This window comes from Cibotium barometz, chromosome 55, assembly GCF_041138505.1.
Source record: "Cibotium barometz isolate CiBa-2024 chromosome 55, ASM4113850v1, whole genome shotgun sequence".
In the NCBI taxonomy this organism is placed as follows: Eukaryota; Viridiplantae; Streptophyta; class Polypodiopsida; order Cyatheales; family Cibotiaceae; genus Cibotium; species Cibotium barometz.
The window spans coordinates 15301866-15324253 of record NC_141100.1 but is presented as its reverse complement, the minus strand read 5'-3'; the positions used below and the strand labels follow the sequence as shown (position 1 = coordinate 15324253).

The following is a 22388-nucleotide window of genomic DNA, read 5'->3' as shown; positions in this document are numbered from 1 at the left end:
AGTGAGAATCGATGTTTTGGATATCAAGGTTTTGGTCTCGAGTACGACCCAAAAGAAGTTCTTTATCTCTTGGGAAGTATAAGAAGTTATCTCCCAGATATTGTGGACCAAAGAAAGTAGGTGATTTAACTTACGAACTTTTTTTATCTCCTCATCTCAAAGTTCTTAATGCCTTCTATAGAAAATTGTGCCAAACCCAAATCATGGAAAGACGGTAAAACTTCAGTGGCAAGCTACCGTTGGCTTCTAAGTTACGCTAGCTCCTTCCTTTATATAAGTCGTAACTTTTACTTGTCGCTCACAGTAATCTTACTCCCATCGATCTCCTTTCTTCCTAATCTCCTTCATGGCTTGGCAACAAGAATTAGTTTTATCCATAATGATTCCTCACCTTCAAGACGCAAGTGAGTCTGTGAAGAAGGATTTTATAGAACAGTATGAGCGCTCACTTTTCCCTCACTTGGGAACTTCTGTAGCGTAGACCAAATGGCGGACCTATCAAGACATAACTAGGGTAACACCCTGGGGTCAGCAGCACTTTCGCAACAATGTCCGCTTGGCCATGGTTATTGAAGCCTTGGGTTTGGGTCCCCGATACTACTGCGTCATGAGATCAAGGCATCCTGGGTTTTCTGAGCGGGTCTTCTTATTGGCGTGTTTTCTTCCTCACGAGAAGATATGCCTTTACCCCGTTTTTGGCTTGCCTCTCAGAGGTCCTTTTGTTAGATCACCTCATACCACTGAGATAGGTGCGATAATAACCAGCAGAATCATTCCCATAGATGAGTTACCCTATACTTGTGCAGCTTGTGAGTGCTGCTTTTGTGATCATATGATGGACGGGCTTATGGAAGTGTAAAGAGTTCTTCTATCTTTACTGTATAAGTTCCGAGAATGAATAAAGTTTAAATCTTGTTCTTATCTTGAATCTTGCTCTCTTTGAGACTTTTTCTTGGTGGTTAATCCTGATTTAAATTTTTCTCTAAGTCTCATAATTCGTGCATCTTGCGAAATTATCCCAGTTTGCGAGATGAGGACATCTCGCGTTTTTTAAGTGGGGTAGAATGTAAGATTCCTCCCCCAAACCCCTTTTTGATGTCTAGTATCTTCTTCTATAATCAATCCCTCTTCAGAAATATAAAAGACTTGTTTCTAACTGTTTTAACCTAGAGAGAGAAAATATTCTAGAGAGAGAATATTCAGATTTTTAATATTTTTAGATAGAAAATTATCTCATCTTATTAAAATAAGTTCCCCTGAAACAGAAATTCAAAAAGAACTTTCCAATGTGCAATTGGAATTAATTGGAAATGTGTATAAAGGACCTTAGTCTAAGGGTCTAGATTTTCAGAAATTTTTGGATTATGGTCCAATTAAGGTTCCTATGGGCCAATAGCATCAATCCATGTGTAGGGAGGAGATAAATCCAATTTGAAAAAGAAGATACCCAAAAATGAGTAAATGCTCACATAAGATGAAGAGTTGAAAATGTACAAGGTTTATTAGTAAAAAATTATGAGCAATATTAAAAGTATGACATATGTAAGGAAGAGGAGTTCTTTAAAGGAGGTGCATATTTCACATAAGATGAAGAGTTGAAAATGTACAAGGTTTATTAGTAAAAAATTATGAGCAATATTAAAAGTATGACATATGTAAGGAAGAGGAGTTCTTTAAAGGAGGTGCATATTTCACATAAGATGAAGAGTTGAAAATGTACAAGGTTTATTAGTAAAAAATTATGAGCAATATTAAAAGTATGACATATGTAAGGAAGGGGAGTTCTTTAAAGGAGGTGCATATTTCACATAAGATGAAGAGTTGAAAATGTACAAGGTTTATTAGTAAAAAACTATGAGCAATATTAAAAATATGACATATGTAAGGAAGGGGAGTTCTTTAAAGGAGGTGCATATTTCACATGCTTGAATGAGTTTTAAACTCATAAAAATTGAGATATTTCATCTCTCCTCTCTCCTCATTTAAGTCTAGTTCCAAAAAGTTAGCTTAACTGACCTAAAAATGGTCAAATATTGACCAAACTGATTTAGAAAATTCTAGAATCAGTTTGTTTGGTTAGGAGCTCAATTTTTCCTATAAATAGAAGCCTCCCCCTTGTTGAAAAATATATAGTGTTTATGCATCGTTACTCTACTCCACCTAAGCCAAGAACTGTGAATTCATTTAATAATTCACTAGTTTTTGGAGCTTCCCTCTTTCTTCAATCCCCATTAGTGGCTCCATCAACATACTTAACCAATTGATTGGTTGGGGGCCTCTACCGTGAACAAAGAATCAAGCAAGTTGTAAGGTAATTAGTGAATATTGATCTTTCTATAATTTCTCAATGTTTCTCTCTTCTCAACCCCTCTCAAGCTTGAGAAGTTTAATTGGTATGGTTTTTTTTTAATGCTATTGAAGTTTGAATAGTAGTGAAGAGTTACATAATGCTATTGAAGTTAATTTTCATTTATGTTTAAATTCTAATGATTTTTATGTAAATTCTCTCTCTCACTCAAGAAATGGTCATACTCATGAACCGTTCTCAATCCAAATCAAGCTTTTCATAAAGCTTTTCCTTAACCCAAGATTAAGCTATGCTTGAGGCCAAATTAATGGCTTTTTTCTATGCTTTTAGTTTATGTATATTAATGATTCAATCCATTATGGATTGATAATCCAATTAGAGATTATTTTAATTATTTTCTTAATGATAAGCATTATCCCTTAGAAAAATTGAGATTTATCAGTCATAGCAGCGGAGCTATGGCAAAATTTTTATAAAAATTATGCATAAAATAATCTCATTCAAAGCATAAAAAGAGGACTTCCTACCATATTCTAGGAATTATCATCCTAGATTAATTGAAAGAATTTCATTACAATCATGGAGAAATTGAATTTTAATGCTAGGCATAATGGATAAATTTTTATATCAAAAGTGTTATTTTTACCATTTTTATTTCATGCATAGAAGTATGCAAAATGGATAAATTTTTATATCAAAAGTGTTATTTTTACCATTTTTATTTCATGCATAGAAGTATGCATAATGGATAAATTTTTATATCAAAAGTGTTATTTTTACCATTTTTATTTCATGCATAGAAGTATGCATAAAGGAAAAATTTTTATATCAAAAGTGTTACTTTTATTATTTTTAATTTTCATGCATAAAAGTATGCATAAAAGAAAATTTTTATATCAAAAGTGTTACTTTTATCATTTTTAATTTTCATGCATAGAAGTATGCATAAAGGAAAATTTTTATATCAAAAGTGTTACTTTTATCATTTTTAATTTTCATGCATAGAAGTATGCATAAAGGAAAAATTTTTATATCAAAAGTGTTACTTTTATCATATTGGATTTCATGCATATAGGTATGCATAAAAGATATTTTTTTTATACTAAAAGTATGATTTTCCTCATAAATGGATTTTATGCTTAACTTAGATGCATAAGAGAAATTCTTTTATTCTAAAAGTATAATTCCCTACCAAATTGAAATCATGCATAAGAAGATGCATAAAAGATTGATTTTAATTTCGAAAGTGTTAGTCTCTTTAAATGGAATTTAGGTATAAATAAATGTGTAGAGAAATCTTATATCAAATAAAAGAATTCTCTTTAAAAAAAAAAAGATATGAAATGTGATAAGATGTGATAAGAGGTGTATGAGATGTGATAAGAATTGATAAGATGCGTATGGAAAGTGATAGGATGTGATAAGAGGTGTGATAAGAGGTGATAAGATGCTTATGAAATAAGTTAGGATGTGATAAGATGAATTAAGATGTGTATGGGGGGATGAGGTAAGAAGTGTATGTGATAGGATAAGATGTATATGGGTTGATGTATATGGGTTGTGATAGGGCGAGAATGGATGTGATGTAAAAGATTAGATGTGAAGGTATATGGGGTTATATAAATGGGAATGTGAAAATGGATGTATGTATGTGGATGTGTGGATATGGAGATGGGAGTGTGGATGTATGAACATGAAAATGGATATATGCATGAAGATGTATATGCATAGATGTAAATGTGGATGTAGATGTGGATGTATAGATGTGAATGGATGTGGATGTATAGATGTGAATGGAAATGTGGATGTGGATGTATGTGAATGTGGATGTAGATGTGGATGTATAGATGTGAATGTGGAATGTGGATGTGGATGTATGTATGTATGTGGATGTAGATGTGGATGTATAGATGTGAATGAGAATGGGGATGTGGATGTATGTGAATGTGAATGTAGATGTGGATGTATGTGAATGTGAATGTAGATGTGAATGTGGAATGTGGATGTATAGATGTGGATGTATGTATGTATGTGGATGTAGATGTGGATGTATAGATGTGAATGGGAATGGGGATGTGGATGTATGTGAATGTGAATGTAGATGTGGATGTATGTGAATGTGAATGTAGATGTGAATGTGGAATGTGGATGTATAGATGTGGATGTATGGGAATGTGGATGTGGATGTATGTGAATGTGAATGTAGATGTGGATGTATAGATGTGAATGTGGAATGTGGATGTGGATGTATGTATGTATGTGGATGTGGATGTGGATGTATGGATGTGTATGTATGAATGTGGATATGGGATGTGGATGTATAAATGAGGATGTGAAAATGGAGGTAAGCATGTAGATGTGGATGCATGGATGTGAATGTGGATGTGGATGTGGATGTGGATATGGATGTGTATGTATGAATGTGGATATGGGATGTGGATGTATAAATGAGGATGTGAAAATGGAGATAAGCATGTAGATGTGGATGTATGGATGTGAATGTGGATGTGGATGTGGATGTATGGATGTGGATATGGATGTGAATATATGATATGTGATGTGAAGGAATCTGAAGTGAAGAGATGGAAAAAGGAGGTGATTGGATGAGTACACATATACATGGAATGTGGAATAAGTAATGTGGATTAATGAGGGACAATGTGGAAAAATGAGAGTTAATATAGAAACTGTATTTGTAAATGCTGTTTGTAAATGGCTGTTTTATGTCAAGAATGCTGGGGAAGCATTTTGACCGTCTTGTGATTAAGGTCGTGGAGACCTAACTGATAAAGTTGCAACTGCTGACGGAGAGTCAATGGAGGACGTCTCGCGTAGCAAGGTCGACCGAGGTCTTGACCAGCCTCGGTTCGATTAAAATGGTGAGCTTCCGGTACGGTGGATGAGGGACCAAGGAAGCGGCCTATGAGTGAAGCGCTAGGTCACCTGCGAAGGATCCTAGAGGGTGCTGACCATACGGTGCTCGGGCTCTGGGTCGCCTAGGATACCCACACGTGCGTCGAGGAAGATATTGGAACAAGGAGTAAGAGTTGTTTTGTGAAACCGGGCATGGATCTGGTTGACTGACCTTGCTGGTCCTCAACGGATGAGTCCATGGCTCTTTTATATGGATCTGTTGGTTGATCTTGCTGATCTTCAACGAGAGTCCATCTTGATAAGTGATTATATTGTCGAGTATTATGGGCTAGGAACTATGGAAACGGCCTCTGAGTGGACAGGTGGTGAGCGTTCTAGTTGCCAATGATGCCATAGATACTCTGATGATGAAGGAATGATGGAAAATTTGAGAATCAACCGGATAATTTGGAAGACTGTGATCAGTGGTACTATGGTTTCATTAAAGGATTGTTTTAAAGTTAGCTGATGCTAAGAATAAGGCAATTTCAAATTGGGTGTGTACTATGGTTTCATTAAAGGATTGTTTTAAAGTTAGCTTATTCTTAGCTGATGCTAAGAATAAGGCAATTTCAAATTGGGTGTGTAAGTGGTGTGCCTAATTTTATGTTTGCATGAACTTCCGGCTAGGGGGCCTTGGAACTCTTTTCCTTGGTACCCGGGACAAACCGAACCAAATTCCAAATTGGATCCCATCACTACAGTGGTTGGGCGGTTGGCTAACCCATGGGATCGGATGGGGTTAGGCTGGACTGATGGATCCGTAAATCGAGACTCAACTTTTGTTAATACGATAGATAAAGTAAATCCCGGACAGTAATTGTTCTATGGATAGGAATCAACGGCTGTGCCTCTTGAATGGGGAAAAAAGCGTTGATCCCAATGATCCAAGTGCAAGTTTCTTCCTTGATCTGATCTAGTATCTTGAAGATACAATTGGATCAGCTTGATCAGAAATGATCTTGTCTTCGTTAGAGAAAAAAATTATCCTGGTGGAATCGCCCGTGCTTTCCGGTAAGGGAAGTTTTTTCCGGGTTCGGTTTTGGAAAAACCGACGGATTAGTCTCTTGTCCGGATATCCGTGGACGAGGCCCCGAATGTGGGACCCCTGTCCCGCGCGAGAAGTGCTACTTCCGCTGCTAGTACCCGAATCCGTTGCTCGGTGGGAACAGGGGGACCTCACAGATTTCATGCATAGAGGTATGCATAAAAGATATTCTTTTTATACTAAAAGTGTGATTCTTCATCATAAATGGATTTTATGCATAATTTAGATGCATAAGATAAATTCTTTTATTCTAAAAGTGTAATTCCTACCAAATTGAATTTATGCATAGGAAGATGCATAAAAGATTGATTCAAAAGTGTCATTCTCATCTAAATTGAATTTATGCATAGGAAGATGCATAAAAGATTGAATTTTAATTCAAAAGTGTCATTTTCATTTAAAATGAATTTATGCATAGGAAGATGCATAAAAGATTGATTTTTACTTCGAAAGTATTAATCTCCTTAAATGGAATTTATGCATAAATAAATGTGTAAAGAAATCTTATATCAAGTATAAGAATTCTCTTGTATTCTATAAATAGATATGAGATGTGATAGGATGTGATAAGAGGTGTATAAGATGTGATAAGAGGTGATAAGATGCTTATGAAATAAGTTAACAGGTGATAAGATGAATTAAGATGTGATAAGATGTGTATGAGATGAGATAAGAAGTGTATGTGATAGGATAAGATGTATATGGGTTGTGATAAGACAAGAATGGATGTGATATAAAAGATTAGATGTGAAGGCATATGGGGTTCTATGAATGGGAATGTGGAAATGGATGTATGTATGTGGATGTGGATGTGAATGTGGATGTATGGATGTAGATACGGATGTATATGTATGTATGTATGTGGATGTATAGATGTGAATGGGAATGTGGATGTGGATGTGGATGTATAGATGTGAATGGGAATGTGGATGTGGATGTATGAATGTGGATGTGGATGTATGGATCTGTATGTATGAATGTGGATATGGGATGTGGATGTATAAATGAGGATGTGAAAATGGATGTATGCATGTAGATGTGGATGTATGGATGTGAATGTGAATGTGTATGCGAATTAATGTGTCGTTGATATGAGGAAATGGATGAGAATGAGTACACATTGAATGGAATGTGGAATAAGTAATGTGGATTAAGGAGGGATAATGTGGAAAGACGAGAGTTCGATTTAGAAACTGTATTTTGTGATTGTTTGTAAATGACGGTTTTATGTCAAGAATGCTGGGGAAGCATTTTGACCGTCTTGTGGATTAAGGTCATGAAGACCTAACTGTTAAAGTTGCAACTACTGACGGAGAGTCAATGGAGGACGTCTCGCATAGCAAGGTCGACCGAGGTCTTGACCAGCCTCGGTTCGATTAAAATGGTGAGCTTCCGGTACGGTGGATGAGGGACCAAGGAAGCGGCCTATGAGTGAAGCGCTAGGTCACCTGCGAAGGATCCTAGAGGGTGCTGACCATACGGTGCTCGGGCTCTGGGTCGCCTAGGATACCCACGCGTGCGTCGAGGAAGATATTGGAACAAGGAGTAAGAGTTGTTTTCTGAAACCGGGCATGGATCTGGTTGATTGACCTTGCTGGTCTTCAATGGATGAGTCCATGGCTCTTTTTATGGATCTGTTGGTTGATCTTGCTGATCTTCAACGAGAGTCCATCTTGATTTTTATAAGTGATTATATTGCCGAGTATTATAGGCTAGGAACTATTGAAAAGGCCCCTGAGTGGACAGGTGGTGAGCGTTCTAGTTGCCAATGATGCCATAGATACTTTGATGAAGGAATGATGGGAAATTATGAATCAACCGGATAAATTGGAAGATTGTGATCAGTGGTACTATGGTTTCATTAAAGGATTGTTTTAAAGTTAACTGATGCTAAGAAAAAGGCAATTTCATATTGGGTGTGTAAGTAGTGTGGCTAGTTTTATGTTTGCATGAACTTCCGGCTAGGGGGCCTTGGAACTCTTTTCCTTGGTACCCGGGACAAAACCTAACCAAATTCCAAATTGGATCCCATTCACTACAGTGGTTGGGCGGTTGGCTAACCCATGGGATCGGATGGGGTTAGGCTGGACTGATGGATCCGTAAATCGAGACTCAATTTTTGTTACTACGATAGATAAAGTAAATCCCGGATAGTAATTGTTCTATGGATAGGAATCAACGGCTGTGCCTCTTGATGGGAAAAAAACCGTTGATCCCAATGATCTAAGTGCAAGTTTCTTCCTTGATCTGACCAAGTATCTTCATAGATGCAGTCGGATCAGCTTGATCAGAAATGGTCTTGACTACGTTAGAGTAAAAGTTATCCTGGTGGAATCGCCCGTGCTTTCCGGGTAAAGGAAGTTTTTCTGGGTTTGGTTTTGGATAAACCGACGGATTAGTCTCTTGTCCGGATATCCGTGGGCGAGGTGAGACCCCTGGCCGCGCAAGATGTGCTACTTCCGCTGCTAGTACCCGAATCCGTTGCGCGGTGGGAACAGGGATCTCACAGTTGGTATCAGAGCCAATTGGCTAATAAAGATTAACTGAGAAGCCAAATATGTCAAAAATTTATCAAGAAGTACAAAAAGATTGTAATTGTGTGATATAATTCATATAATTTGATATTCAAACTGAAATTTGTAATTTGGTAATTGGGTCTTCAGATGGAAGTACTGCAATTATATAGAATCCCTGACTTGCTTGAGGCCTAGACATGATGGTATTTACCTTATAGTTCCAAATATTATGACGACCCGTATATACCGAGGGTATAACTGTAGCTCTTTATCGACAGTATATACGAGTAAATCTAAGACTTGAAATTATAAGCATTAATGCTATCCAGATGATGATTTCGAATGTGGTTGATATGATTTTTAATTCTGTTTGAGAACTGATGAATTGATTTGGATTCTGATTGAAAAATGATGATCCCTGAAATTTGGTTGAAATGTAATAAGCTAAGCGAAACCTCAATGAGGATGAATGGGACGAGTCCCTGTGATGATATTCATAACTGGAATGATGATAATGATTTCAGCAAATCACTATGAGAATAGTGGATTGTGCTGCCAAATTGCTACTGTTAACACTTGACTCCGTATATCAAGTTAAGGGATGACAAATTGAGAACTTGCTTGACTGAAATTATCGTGGAGGAATGTTCAGAAAGAAAAATTTTTGGTCTAATGAACCATTATCATGTTAAAGATATGAATGATGTGATCTGAATGAATTGTTATTTAATGATGAGTTCTATTTAAGGGATATTTATCTCTGTATTCTGTTGGGTTGACCTGAATATAAGGAACCCCAAAATAAATTGGATCTTAAGAAAATGAGTTGTCCTCTACTTGCGAGATGAGGATATCTCGCACTTTTTAAGTGGGGTAGAATGTAAGATTCCTTTCCCCAACCTTCAAGGTATGCAGGAGTAAGAATCTCCCTTTCTGATCTTATAATTATTCCCTCTCTAAAATAAAAGAAAGATTCTATTTAAAAAAGGAAGACCCTTTCCCTAGAATACTTCTCAGGAGTCCCACCTGTTTTAAGGATTCAGAACAATGAGTTCAGAAGTGAAAATTGGTGTTTTGGATATCAAGGTTTTGGTCTTCATTCGAGTACGGCCCAAAAGAAGTTTCTTTATCTCTAGGGGAGTATAAGTAGTTATCCCCCAGATATTGTGGACCAAAGAAAGTAGGTGACTTAGCCTACGAACTTCTTTTATCTCCTCATCTCAAAGTTCTTAATGCCTCCTATAGAAATATGTGCCAAAACCAAATCATGGAAAGACGGTAAAACTTCAGTGGCAAGATACCGTTGGCTTCTAGGTTACGCTAGCTCCTTCCTTTATATAAGTCGTAACTTTTACTTGTCGCTCACAGTAATCTTACTTCCATCGATCTCCTTTCTTTCTTAATCTCCTTCATGGCTTGGCAACAGGAATTAGTTTTATCCATGATGATTTCTCACCTTCAAGATGCAAGCGAGTCTGTGAAGAAGGATTTTATAGAACTGTATGAGCACTCACTTTTCCCTCACTTGGGAACTTCTGTAGCTCAGACCAAATGGCGGACCTATCAAGACATAACTAGGGTAACACCGTGGGGTCAGCAGCACTTTCGCAACAATGTCCGCGGCTATGGTTATTGAAGCTTTGGGTTTGGGTCCCCGATACTATTGCGTGATGAGATCAAGGCATATTGGGTTTTCTGAGCGGGTCTTCTTCTTTTCGCAATAGTATCGGGGACCCAAACCCAAAGCTTCAATAACCATAGCCAAGCGGACATTGTTGCGAAAGTGCTGCTGACCCCACGGTGTTACCCTAGTTATGTCTTGATAGGTCCGCCATTTGGTCTGAGCTACAGAAGTTCCCAAGTGACGAAAAAGTGAGCGCTCATACAGTTCTATAAAATCCTTCTTCACAGACTCGCTTGCGTCTTGAAGGTGAGAAATCATCATGGATAAAACTAATTCCTGTTGCCAAGCCATGAAGGAGATTAAGAAAGAAAGGAGATCGATGGAAGTAAGATTACTGTGAGCGACAAGTAAAAGTTACGACTTATATAAAGGAAGGAGCTAGCGTAACCTAGAAGCCAACGGTATCTTGCCCCACTGAAGTTTTACCGTCTTTCCATGATTTGGTTTTGGCACATATTTCTATAGGAGGCATTAAGAACTTTGAGATGAGGAGATAAAAGAAGTTCGTAGGCTAAGTCACCTACTTTCTTTGGTCCACAATATCTGGGGGATAACTACTTATACTCCCCTAGAGATAAAGAAACTTCTTTTGGGCCGTACTCGAATGAAGACCAAAACCTTGATATCCAAAACACCATGGTACAGGTACGTGGTACATAAATTGGTACTTTGAAATCACGTGCTTTGAAACTTCATGGTTCGGATCTTTAAGCTTGAAAGTTAGCTTGAGTTGATACGTATCGTACAATCAGGGACCCCTGCAAAAAATATGAAAATCAAAAGCTTGTTAATATTAGAGCCTAACATAGAAAAACAGTCAAACTGGAACTGCGATAAAGTTTTTGATTTGTCTCTATCTAGCTTTCCAAGAGCTTTTGAGAAATTGGTGATGCTTGCCAATCTTTTGCTTCTTTTGATGTGTTACATTGTGGGCTCGCCTCTTTTCTTGTTTAGGATTTGTTTTGTTTTAAAACATACAGATAAATAAATAACGTTCTAGCTTCTCGCACATACTTAGGCTAATTAACTTACCGACAAATAATTAATTGTTTGACAATAGACAAATTCAGTGATGCAACGAGAACATATGTCAACATATATCATCAACAAATATATGTACATGTATATCATCAACAAATATATGTACATGTGTCTACAGTGTGTGGTGATCAATCCTCTCATATATATAAAACAAATCACTAAGTATCACTACGTGAGCCATCACTACATGAGTCGCTAGTATCACACTCGGAATCATCATCAACATTAGCACTGCCACCACTCGTGCCCCCAACAACCACAACACCACCATCACCATCGCCACCACCGATGTCCCCACCTGGGATCACGCCGCCGCCGCCGCCCGCCTCAGACTCTCATCGTCGCCCCTCGGCCTCCTGTCGAGCCACCTCTGTCATGTCCTCCTCGCCATGTTGCTCCTGCATTACTTAGTGAAATCAAATAAGAATATATTACAGTTAATATGAAAATAAACCACAAAATAAATCAGTGATACCCACAAGTGGATCAGGCATGTCCGGAAGTGTCGCCTGCAAAGCGCGGTACCCGTAGTATGTAGCGTACTCCATCTCCTACGCCGTAGGTGCACGACCATAGTCTTTGGTCTACATCAAGACAGAACCAAAGACTTATTGATTTCTTCATTCAATAATAGTATCTTTGAAAGTTAAAATTAGAACGATTTATACTCACAAATGTGGCCACAAATCCATCTCGACCCATCCGGCCTAGTCTAGATGTGTGACCAACTTGCAGTCTCTTTCGTGCTGCCGTCTATGTAAATTTCATTAAACAAAATGACATAGATTAGAGAATACTTAGAATCAATCTATCAAAGTTCAAATTAATTCTAATATACATTAGCAAAGGCACACACCTTCTGCTCTGGAAAAGTGATTCGTAGGCGTTTGTCTCTCCTTGCGGAAGTATTGCCATGTCTCCATGCACATATCAGCCCTCCTCTTGTTTGTCTCCACCATACAGTAGCGTCTGTTTATTTTTCATATTGCATACCATAGAACTTGTTAGATTTCAATGTTTTCTTTCATGCATTGCTTTTTTCTTCTCGATCATTTGATTAATGACTCGTGTTTTTATGGTACTTGAAAATCAGATTCGAACCAATCAGAGGGTACACCACCACCTCCTACTCGTGGTGATTGGGGTGCACAGAGTTCCAATACTGCACATGAACCCGTTTATGATGATTTCTACTATGATGAGTCTATTATATGCTGGTGCGCTCGTTGTCGTGGCACATATCGGAGGCCACGACGGGAGTGCTTTTCACATGAGATGACTCATGGTACTTTTGAGCGAGCACTGCCACCTGAGGAGCGACATCGACCTATGGTATGTGACTGTTCTCCCTTAGTTTTATTATTGGTTATTTTATAAATCAAAGGCTCATATATAATGTAACCATATCATATATGTAGGTATATTCACTTGATGACGTGGATGACTTCACTATCAGTGGTGCACATGTCCCTCGCACACGGCACGGACAGGTCACTCTGCAGCTCGAGGTTTCTCGACATCCTCTACCTCCTGCTTTGGAGGCCGAGACGGGTGGAGATCATCCGTTGCCTACTCGTTTGCATTCTCTAGTACAGACGTATGATCACAGACGATACGGAGGATGGCAGAGAGGATCACTTCCTTTAGATGGAGTGGTTTTCAGCTTCTGGGGCAATCGCTACATGATTGCTCCATCTACCATTAGTGGAGCAGGACGAGGCCTCTTTATTGCACAGGATTTACATGTGCCCCCTCATTCAGAGGTCACCCTTATGTCTTTCTGTGGACCTATATATAGATGGGGTCCATGGCATCAGCTTACTCACTACATTCAGAGCATGAGTACTTATGGATTATGTCTCAATGCAGCCTCTCTTTCTGATAGAGGGATCACACATGCAGAAGGACAAAGACTCTATGTTGATGGAAGACCTTACTCTCAAGGAAACATAGCAGGTTTAATCAATAGTAGTCGAGGGATGAGTTCAAGAACCAATTGCACGTTTGTGGAGTGTGAGAATAGTCATGAACCAGAACATATGAGCAGGGATGTACAAAGATACATAGTTGTCAATGCTATTAGATCATTACATGCTGGTGATGAATTGCTGGTCAATTATGGATGGCGTAGACCTCCACGAGCATCCTTACTAGATGAGGATTGAGAGCTTCATTGTATACATTTCCTAATGTTATTGGACCTCTTGTACCCTAATTCTATAGTTTAATTTGCACCACGTTCTCTACTGTCTCTATCTTAATTTGATAATCATTTTTTATTGTCTGTAACTATTTTGTATCTATCTTTTCTTTTATATAGAAGCATGCTATTGATATTGCCTTCAAATATGTAGATTCTAGATTGTGACATCGACAATATCACAAATCAACATTCACATGACACGCATCTCACATATCAATAGAGTGCATGAGGATCCTACGCAAGAGTGATCCTAATGCGTATGCAAGACTAAAAAAACAATATTCTCAGGACTTCAATAATGTGCGGGACCATATCTTTGATGACGACGATGGCATGTCTGATTTTATTGAGGATTGGTATCAAAATAATAGTGCGAGCGATATTCCTAATAACAACGAGAAGTATCTTCGAGAAGAAGCTCTAAAGCGTATCTACGCACAGGAAGCCAACTGACACGACTCAGTGCAAGCTTACTTATTCTGAATCTTCAAAACCGTTTTGGATGGAGTAATATATCCATTTCAGCACTTTTGAAGTATGTAACAATCTAACACTTTTTGAAATCTAAATATTTTAGGAGTAATCACAATATGTTTTGTTCTTATTGATCATATTTTTAATGGACTTTGCAGGCTACTCTCTCAGAAGTTCTTGCCGACAAGCAATTCCCTTCCTACATCACATGATGAGGTGAAGAAGATGATAAGTAGGTCAATCAACCAGATCCATGCAAAACAACTCTTACTCCTTGTTCCAATATCTTCCACGATGCACGTGTGGGCTCGTGATTGTCCACATCGCTCAAGGCAAGCAGCTTGATCCAATACAACAGTACCACAGTTTCCACCAATTGAAAGATATTGTCTAGGGTGTTGTGTAGAACACATCCCAAAGGATTGTTTGCTGAAACCAACTTGACTATTCTATACATGTATGTCCCAACGATTGTATTTTATATAGAGGTCAGTACGAGGACGGTGTGACATGTCCAAAATGTCAAACTCCTCGTTATAAAGAGGAGAAAGGTAAGGTTCCTCGGAAGGTATTGAGACATTTTCCCCTGGCTCCGCGTATAAAACATATGTCCCAAAGTCCCGAATTAGCTAAGCTTATGACATGGGGAGCGGAGCACAAGAGCAAAGATGGAGTAATGCGAATTCCATCAGATTGTCCTGCATTTGAGCATATTGATCTGCGATGGCCATATTTTGCAAAAGAACCATGCCATTTAAAGATGGGTGTAGCATTGGATGGCATGAATCCATTTTCAATGAGATCAAGTAAATGGTCTACATGGCCAGTGGTAGTTATTAACTATAATCTACCCCCGTATCTCAGCATTAAGAAAGAGCATTTAATGCTCTCACTCTTAATTTCGGGAAAATGACAAGTTAAAGATCTGAATGTTTATTTGGCCCCTCTCATCAACAATCTTCAAGATTTGTGGAGAGGGATTGATGTCATGGATATGTCCGAAGCATCGATCAAAGACAGTTCATTGTTCGTGGAATTTTAGCATGGACTATCCACGACTTTCCAAGATATGGTTTTTGCTCAGGTAAATGGTTTAAATATATATATTCTTTCATAAGTTTGTACGATGTTCATTACGCTAATCATCTTTGTTATGTTTTCCATGCAGGGATATGTACCAAGGGTTATAAAGCTTGTCCAATTTGTGGTGATTGGTTGAGATCGACTTATAGCAAAAACCTCAACAAAAATATATATCTTTGACATAGACGATTTTTATCTAAGGATCATTATCTACGAGACAGAAGGCAAGCCATACATTTTAATGGAAAGGTAGAAGAAGGGAGATGTCCAATACCAATGACACCAAAGGATTGGTATCTAAAGTGGACTGTTGGACACGCTATCGATCCGGAGTCGGAGATCATAAGCGGCGATGATGATGACGCTGTAAAGTAGCAAGTGAGAGGAAAACGTACTGTAGCTCAAAGTCCTTCGATATGGTATACTTTGGAATATTGGAAGGATTTGAGGATATGTCATCTTCTTGATCCCATGCACATATTCAAGAACGTTGGTCAAACCTTATGGCAACACCTCGTTGGCTTGAAAGACACAGCGGCTGCAAAAGAAATGACTTAAAGGATCAAAACTCAAAACCCAATCTATGGCCACTTTATGATGAAACTCGACGTGAGACAACCTACGAGCCTGCCCCATGGGTGCTCAAGACCGAAGAGCTGGAGACTATCAACAGGAAGATTCAGTCGATTTGTACGCCTACAGGATATGGAGCATCTTGTCGAAACATGTTCACTCTAGATGACAAGAGTTTGTCTGGTTTAAAAACACACGATTGGCACAATTTTGTGAAGGTAGGTTCCGTGCGCCGGGTATAAAGGCAATAATGCCACAATGAAAAGAGAACCATCCGGATTTTGGTCCGTCGACTCCTCGAAGTTATTGCGTGCAACAAAAGAGCCTTACATTCTGCCAACTCATGTTGAACAAGCATTCTTTTACAAGAATACAGATGCTCATCCATGGTGGCAAGTTGTGCATGTCCAACCTAGAGGTCGACACTTGTTTGATAGCGTTGACTCTGAGACAGCGGATCAGGATAATTTGATTACATCCTCGAATCTAGACACATCGACCTCAGAGAGGTGTAGAATTCTTCTATCCGTCGATCATGATGACATTGTAGGTGATGAGAACGACAACGATCCAGACTCTGACACTACAGACACCGAAGAGGAGGAAACAATGGATGTCGAGCCTACGGAGGAAATGAACGTGAAAAAATTTAACGATTGAGGAGTTCGAAGAAGTCAACAAGGATAATGAAGATGAAATTTTATTGACGGTTTATCTCAGAGATGATGATGAGGACCAGTAGTCTTACGTATCAACTCACAGATCAGCCTATGTTCGGTAAGATTTAATCTCAAAATCATTCATTGTGAAGTCTTGTTTTTTTTAATTTATAAACTTACTAACAAGGGTGGGTGGTGGGGAGTCTCGTGGTGATAGCCTCATATGGCTAGTGTTGGGGTTCGATTCCCCTCAGACTCGTTTTTCTTACTCTAGTTGTGTACAGGCTTCTATCTCGCGTTTCAACCCCAGTATCAGCATCTCAACCTTCAGTACCCATAATCAAGCAAGGTTCCCTGGATCGACTTGGCCTAGCAGTAGACCATCGAAGCCAACAGTCTTCTAGCATTTCGTTGCAGTAGTTCTTGCAGCACCCTCAGTGACTATCCGCAGTACCCTTAACCGCAACACACCCCATGCTGCCCATTGGTATCAGAGCTCTCTGGTGGTAACTTTTTGGTCTCATAGGTCATCTTGGCCTTTTGAAGACGTAAATATAGCATTTCATTTTGTTTCATTTCTCTCTCTCTACTTACTGTGCATTGTCGCGTCGATGACTCAGGAGTTTACACATTTGTTTCAGCAACCACTTCCGACTCCATCCTGCCCCAAACTCCATCTCCAGTGTGTTGATGACATATTTCTTGTCATCCTCGAGTTGATCGCTGCATTGCAAAATAAAGTCAGTTAGTAATTCAAATAAAAAACTGTAATTCATATTCTTTATGTTAAATAATACTTACTGCCATGGTATATGAACTCGCTGTAGATATGACATGCAAAGATCTCTCATCCGTCGTCTGAAGGCAATGCCGGCTCCGACTTGAAGGATATCCCCGTCAGGTGTGATGTCGCATGTGACACCCAAAGTCCCAGTGCACGTGCGCATCGGCACTGGTGGGGGCACTGGGTGGTGGGGGCACTGGTGGTGTGGTACTCTGCCGCCCACTGATGCCTACGCGCAATACAAACATACGATATATTGAGATGTGAGTTCGTAAAAAATACTTGATATTTAATCCATAATTGCCATAAAAGATATACCTGCGGGAGGAACGGCCACTACCCTGTGAATCAGGTGTCACCTGAGTACTAGGAGGTACATCAGGAGTAAGCCGCTGACTCTCGTGATGTGATGTAACTGGGATAGGAGTCCTAAGCAAACAAAGACATCAAAAGGATATATATATTAAGAATTCTATATGTAAAAAATGGATGACATTACTATTTTATCAATCAAGAAGATTACCGACGCGCAGTAGTATGTGCATGCCAAGACGTCTCCACTCGTCTCCACTCCTGCATGTGGCTGGGAGGATGTACCCTCTCCAAGTCGTACGAGCATACTGAATCTCCCAAGAATCTCAATCGCGCCGTCTAAACCCGCATCATCCAACTCCACATAATTTGTCATGGCCTCTGACAGTGTATCTCTAGAAAGTCCAGTGCCTCGTAGCAAAGACTTGATGATCGCCAACTTCACTTTACGGCCGTGGTCACTCATCGTATCTATATATTTAAAACAACTATATGTCAGACTAGAGATACATTGTTAGAGAAGAGCTGAATACATTGTTAGAGAAGAGCTGAATACATTGTTAGAGAAGAGCTGAATACATTGTTAGAGAGGAGCTAAATACATTGTTGGGGAGAGGAGCTCAATCGGGCCAAGGCTCATATTGGCAGCTGACCATAAGAGAGCGAAGGGCTAAAAGATTGCCCACGGTGAAACCTTGAGACTTGGGAGGCAACCCTGAGGCGGCTGGTGAAACCCGGCTACTACGGACACATAACGCAGTAATTCTTTCAATTAAATACCTGGACTTTATGACACACACACAAACAGAATCCTCGCTCCCTCGCTCAACACCAGATTGGCCCCGAAGTCCGGCGCCCCTTGCGGTATTTATTTCTTCATTAAGAGATTGAAAATAGAAAGCGGGAGTGCAATTGGGCACTCCATTTGAGTCCCAAACAGTGAATTTCAGCTTGCTATATTTTTTGTACATACCTGTTTTCAGCTCTGTACAACCACCACACTGTCTTGGTACACCCTAGCAAGGTCCCTCTACAATCTGGCATCAACTGGGCCTTGGAACAGCCCCTGAACAGTCCAAAAACAGCACTGATTTAGTGCTGAATTGGACACCTGCGTGGTGAGGTAACTATCCTCACCTGTTCCTGCTTTGGAGCAGCAGTTAGTTGCTCCTGTTCCTGTCAAAGGAGGCTCTTGCCTCAGCCAAAAAGTATATTCCCCACACAGTTGTACATAATTCATGAGAGTAGCCCACTAGAGGGGCATTACCATAGCTGAATATAGGTTAAGAGAGGCTGTGGGGAGCAAGCTCAACCCTCAATGCATAGAGAACAGGGAAGGGGAAGCTCCAATAGCTCTTAACCTGCAACAATCCACCTGAAAAACCACAAAAATGAGCCCAGGGGGAAGATAATCGAGCGCCCAGCCTCCTGTACTTAGAAACTGGCCTAAAAGCTGCCACATGGCAGTCATGCAGCTCATTTCCCATTCCAGCCTTCCGGTCTAAAAATCTCCCAATCTGCTAACATTTTGACATCAGTCCTTTGGTGATTATTGATCCTTGCAACATTCCGGAGAGATTGACGCGAAGAGATTTCAAATCTGATCACTGTCCAAAAATAGCAGTTTTCCTAAATTTTAGGGATGATGTCATCTACATTCCTTATGGTCTCTTGACCATCTTTGACCTCTATGGTCACTTCAAAATCTGCTTAGAAATCAAGATACAGTGACCTTTCAGGCGACGGCCACTAACTGGTGTGAACCGTCGCTTCTAGCCAAATCCATTGGCCTATCCTTTCATCCAAGTGACCATGTCCTGTTCATTGGTAGTCACATTTCAGTGCATATCTCAGGCTTGGCCATCCACTGGTCCAACGTCCCACTGGACCACCCAATTGACAATGCAATGGCCCTAGCTCTTCCAAGAGATCCGGGGGAAAGCAACAGCAGCCAAAGAAAGAAAAAGAAAAAGATATTTATATAAAGAAATAAATAGGGAAAACAACTGCAGCAAAGTACACCACTTGGTGACAGCTGGAGGACCCAGTAGCTGTCCGACTGCTCAGACATCAGTCGTGGAGTGTCTCACTGCTGGCCGACTGGATGTATGCAGTCGTGGGCCTCATGTGCTGCTGGCCAACTGTTGCTACAGTCGTGGAGGGCCTTTTCAGCAGGCCGACTGCCCATCTGGGGGCATATAAATAGGCCCCCAGCCCCATACCACTCAGTGTATCTTATCGGGATCTTCTTGTGTATATCAGAGCAGAGTTACACGCCTACATCTCTCTCTGTCTTGTGCTGTTTTTCTGCATGCGTTTTTTGCTCTTGTGTTCCCAGATCTGGTCATCATCTCCGCTGACAGTTCCCTTTGTGTTCCCAGATCTGGTCATCATCTCCGCTGCGTATTCTGACAACAACTTGGGGACACAAAGGGAACTGTCAGCGGGTGTTGTGGCTCGGCACTGTCAGCTCCTCATAAAGCAAGGTGTACATATCACGCTCCTTCCTCCATCGTTGCGCCCCTCCTTCCTCCTTCGTTTCCTTCCTCCTTCACTGCGCCCATCCGCCTCTCTTCCTGTTTCGCCACCCATCCTCCTCCGCCTCCCCTCCTTGCCTCTGCCCGCCCTAATTCGCCTCTTCCTTCCCCTCTGTTCGCTCCTACCCCTGCCCGCCCTTCTTCGCCCTCCTGTTGATCGCTCCTCTAAACGCCTCCCCTCCTTCCTCCGCCTCTTCCCTCTGCGCAGCCCTATTGTGAGGACCGGCAAGGTTTTGGCCTGGATAATGGCATCTAGACAAAGGTGGCATTGGATTTTCATCATTAAAGTGATGAGTTAGTGTTTTCATACACTAATAGCAAAGGGGTGGACATATTAGTATTTGGGCATGGCTCAAAAAGTCAATAAAAGCCAGGCGCCTACCTTTAATGAGGTATTTTTATAATCTAGACTCTAAAGATGGCAAGTTGGGTCATTTATAGAGTGATTGGATATATAAAGCACAAATTTGGATATTTTTATGAGGGAAGGCCACTTTTAGCTAAGGGAAAAGCAAGCACATACTGAAAATAGAGGAGGTCGACTCTATGAAAAGGGGGAGAAGGGAGGCGCCTCTTGGATCAGCAGTATGTATATATATGTATATATATATATATATATATATATATACCTCTCTCTCTCTCTCTCTCTCTCTCTCTCTCTCTCTCTCTCTCTCTCTCTCTCTCTCTCTCTCTCTCAATCATCAGCAGCGATTGAGGGAGCACTCAGGCGGCAGTTTTCTCTCTTTCCCCTCCACCGGCCGTACTGATACAAGCAATTGGGCAACCTCTTCTTTCTTTTGTGCTGACCGTACAATGTACGGCATTTGTATAGTTCTGCCCCCTCTCTTGTGTGCAGGCCGTATAGGTGCCGTGAAGCCTCTTCCCCTCTTTTCCTTGTGCAGGCTATGTAGTAGGTACATCAGCCGTGAAGCACTCCATCTCCTGCCTATGCTGGTTGTACAAGATATAGCAACAGTGCAGGTGTCAGAAGATCTCTTATCTCTCTTACATTTGGTCAATCTTGGAGCCGAGATTTGGGACTGTTTTGGAGAAATCCGGGATAGTTTCAAGGCTTAGTTTTGGAACTAATTTGGCATGGGGTTCGGGGCAGCTCCTGGTTTCATACCGGGCTGATTTTGGGGACTGTTTTGTGACAGTTTTGGATAGCTTTTAGAGGTGTTTGCATCTTGGCACCGGATAGATTATTTGAACAAGATTTGTGTTGATGCTTTGTGGAAAGATCTGGTGTTGTTCACACTCGCACCTTGGTATCTTGTAAAAGCTTCTCTATCAATAAAGAAGTTCCTAGGGGGGGCCGGCCATTCCGGCTCAGTGTCGTGTTCCCTTTAGCCTTGTTTATAGTTATTTCCACTGTGTTTTCACATCTTTGTTTAACATTTGAAGTGTTTGTCCATTGATCTAGGTTCCTATCCGGTTTCATATATAGATGACATTGTGCTGATGTCTAGTTCTAAAGAGGGGCTGCAGAAGCACCTGGAGGCATTGCAAGATTTTTGTGAGCAAAGGGACCTCACCATTAACCTTGGAAAAGCCAAGGTCATAGTCTTCAATACCACATCGATGGGACTGAGAGACACGAGATTCGCATATGTAGGGGAGACAGTGGAGATTGTGCACTCTTATGTATATCTATCTGGGGGTCACTTTCATAGGGCCACGATACTGGATGAAACCAACAGCACATGTCAGGATTGCTAGGGGATATGCAGCTCTTGCGAGACTTGAGCGACAGTGCTTTCAGGCCTACTTCTAGGAACTGTACGCCAAGAGATGGTGTTTTGACACCTTAGTGACACCTGCAGCGATGTTAGGGCACCTTTTTGGGGCCCCAATCTTAGTGGAGAGGATTGGAGGAGGGTGGAGAGGCTACAGATTATGATGTATTCACGTATGATCAGGAGTAAACCATCAGTGCCTCATGCCATTGTTCTAACAGAGTTTGCAGCCTCCCTGCTAGTTGTGGATGCCATGTTCCAGAGGGTCTATAGTTTTGAGCAGAGATAGGCTCCCCATGCTGGAACTCGAGTCATCCCGCCGCCTAGCAGAGGTAGGACACATGCAAAACTTGGTATGCCAGGGTCACAATGGTTTCAGGCACATGGGTTCCATATAGACTAGTTACCTCCTTTCCACTACATCCTCGATGCTCTTCTCCTACAGCTCACCCACTAGGACATTAATCACCTCATCCATAGAGATCTATCTAGACTAGAGACACATCACATGGGTAGC

At 40.5% G+C, this 22388-nt stretch overlaps 1 protein-coding gene and 2 pseudogenes across 1 annotated transcript; 2 read left to right on the top strand and 1 right to left on the bottom strand.

Annotated features, from left to right (window-relative positions):
- Positions 1 to 11668: 11668 nt before the first annotated feature.
- LOC147607415 (uncharacterized) lies at positions 11669 to 18064 on the bottom strand (annotated as a pseudogene).
- LOC147607417 (uncharacterized) lies at positions 12432 to 13675 on the top strand. Its single transcript, XM_086790433.1, has 2 exons — positions 12432 to 12454; positions 12967 to 13675. Exons 1-2 carry the CDS (start codon positions 12432 to 12434, stop codon positions 13673 to 13675), a joined length of 732 nt encoding a protein of 243 aa, XP_086646559.1.
- LOC147607416 (uncharacterized) lies at positions 14825 to 16085 on the top strand (annotated as a pseudogene).
- Positions 18065 to 22388: the final 4324 nt, after the last annotated feature.

Coding starts and splice junctions, on each gene's coding strand:
- LOC147607417 (XM_086790433.1), top strand. CDS start 12,432: ATGCACATATCAGCCCTCCTCTT. Junction 12,455..12,966: donor CACATATCAGCCCTCCTCTT/GTTTGTCTCCAC, acceptor CTTCACTATCAG/TGGTGCACATGTCCCTCGCA.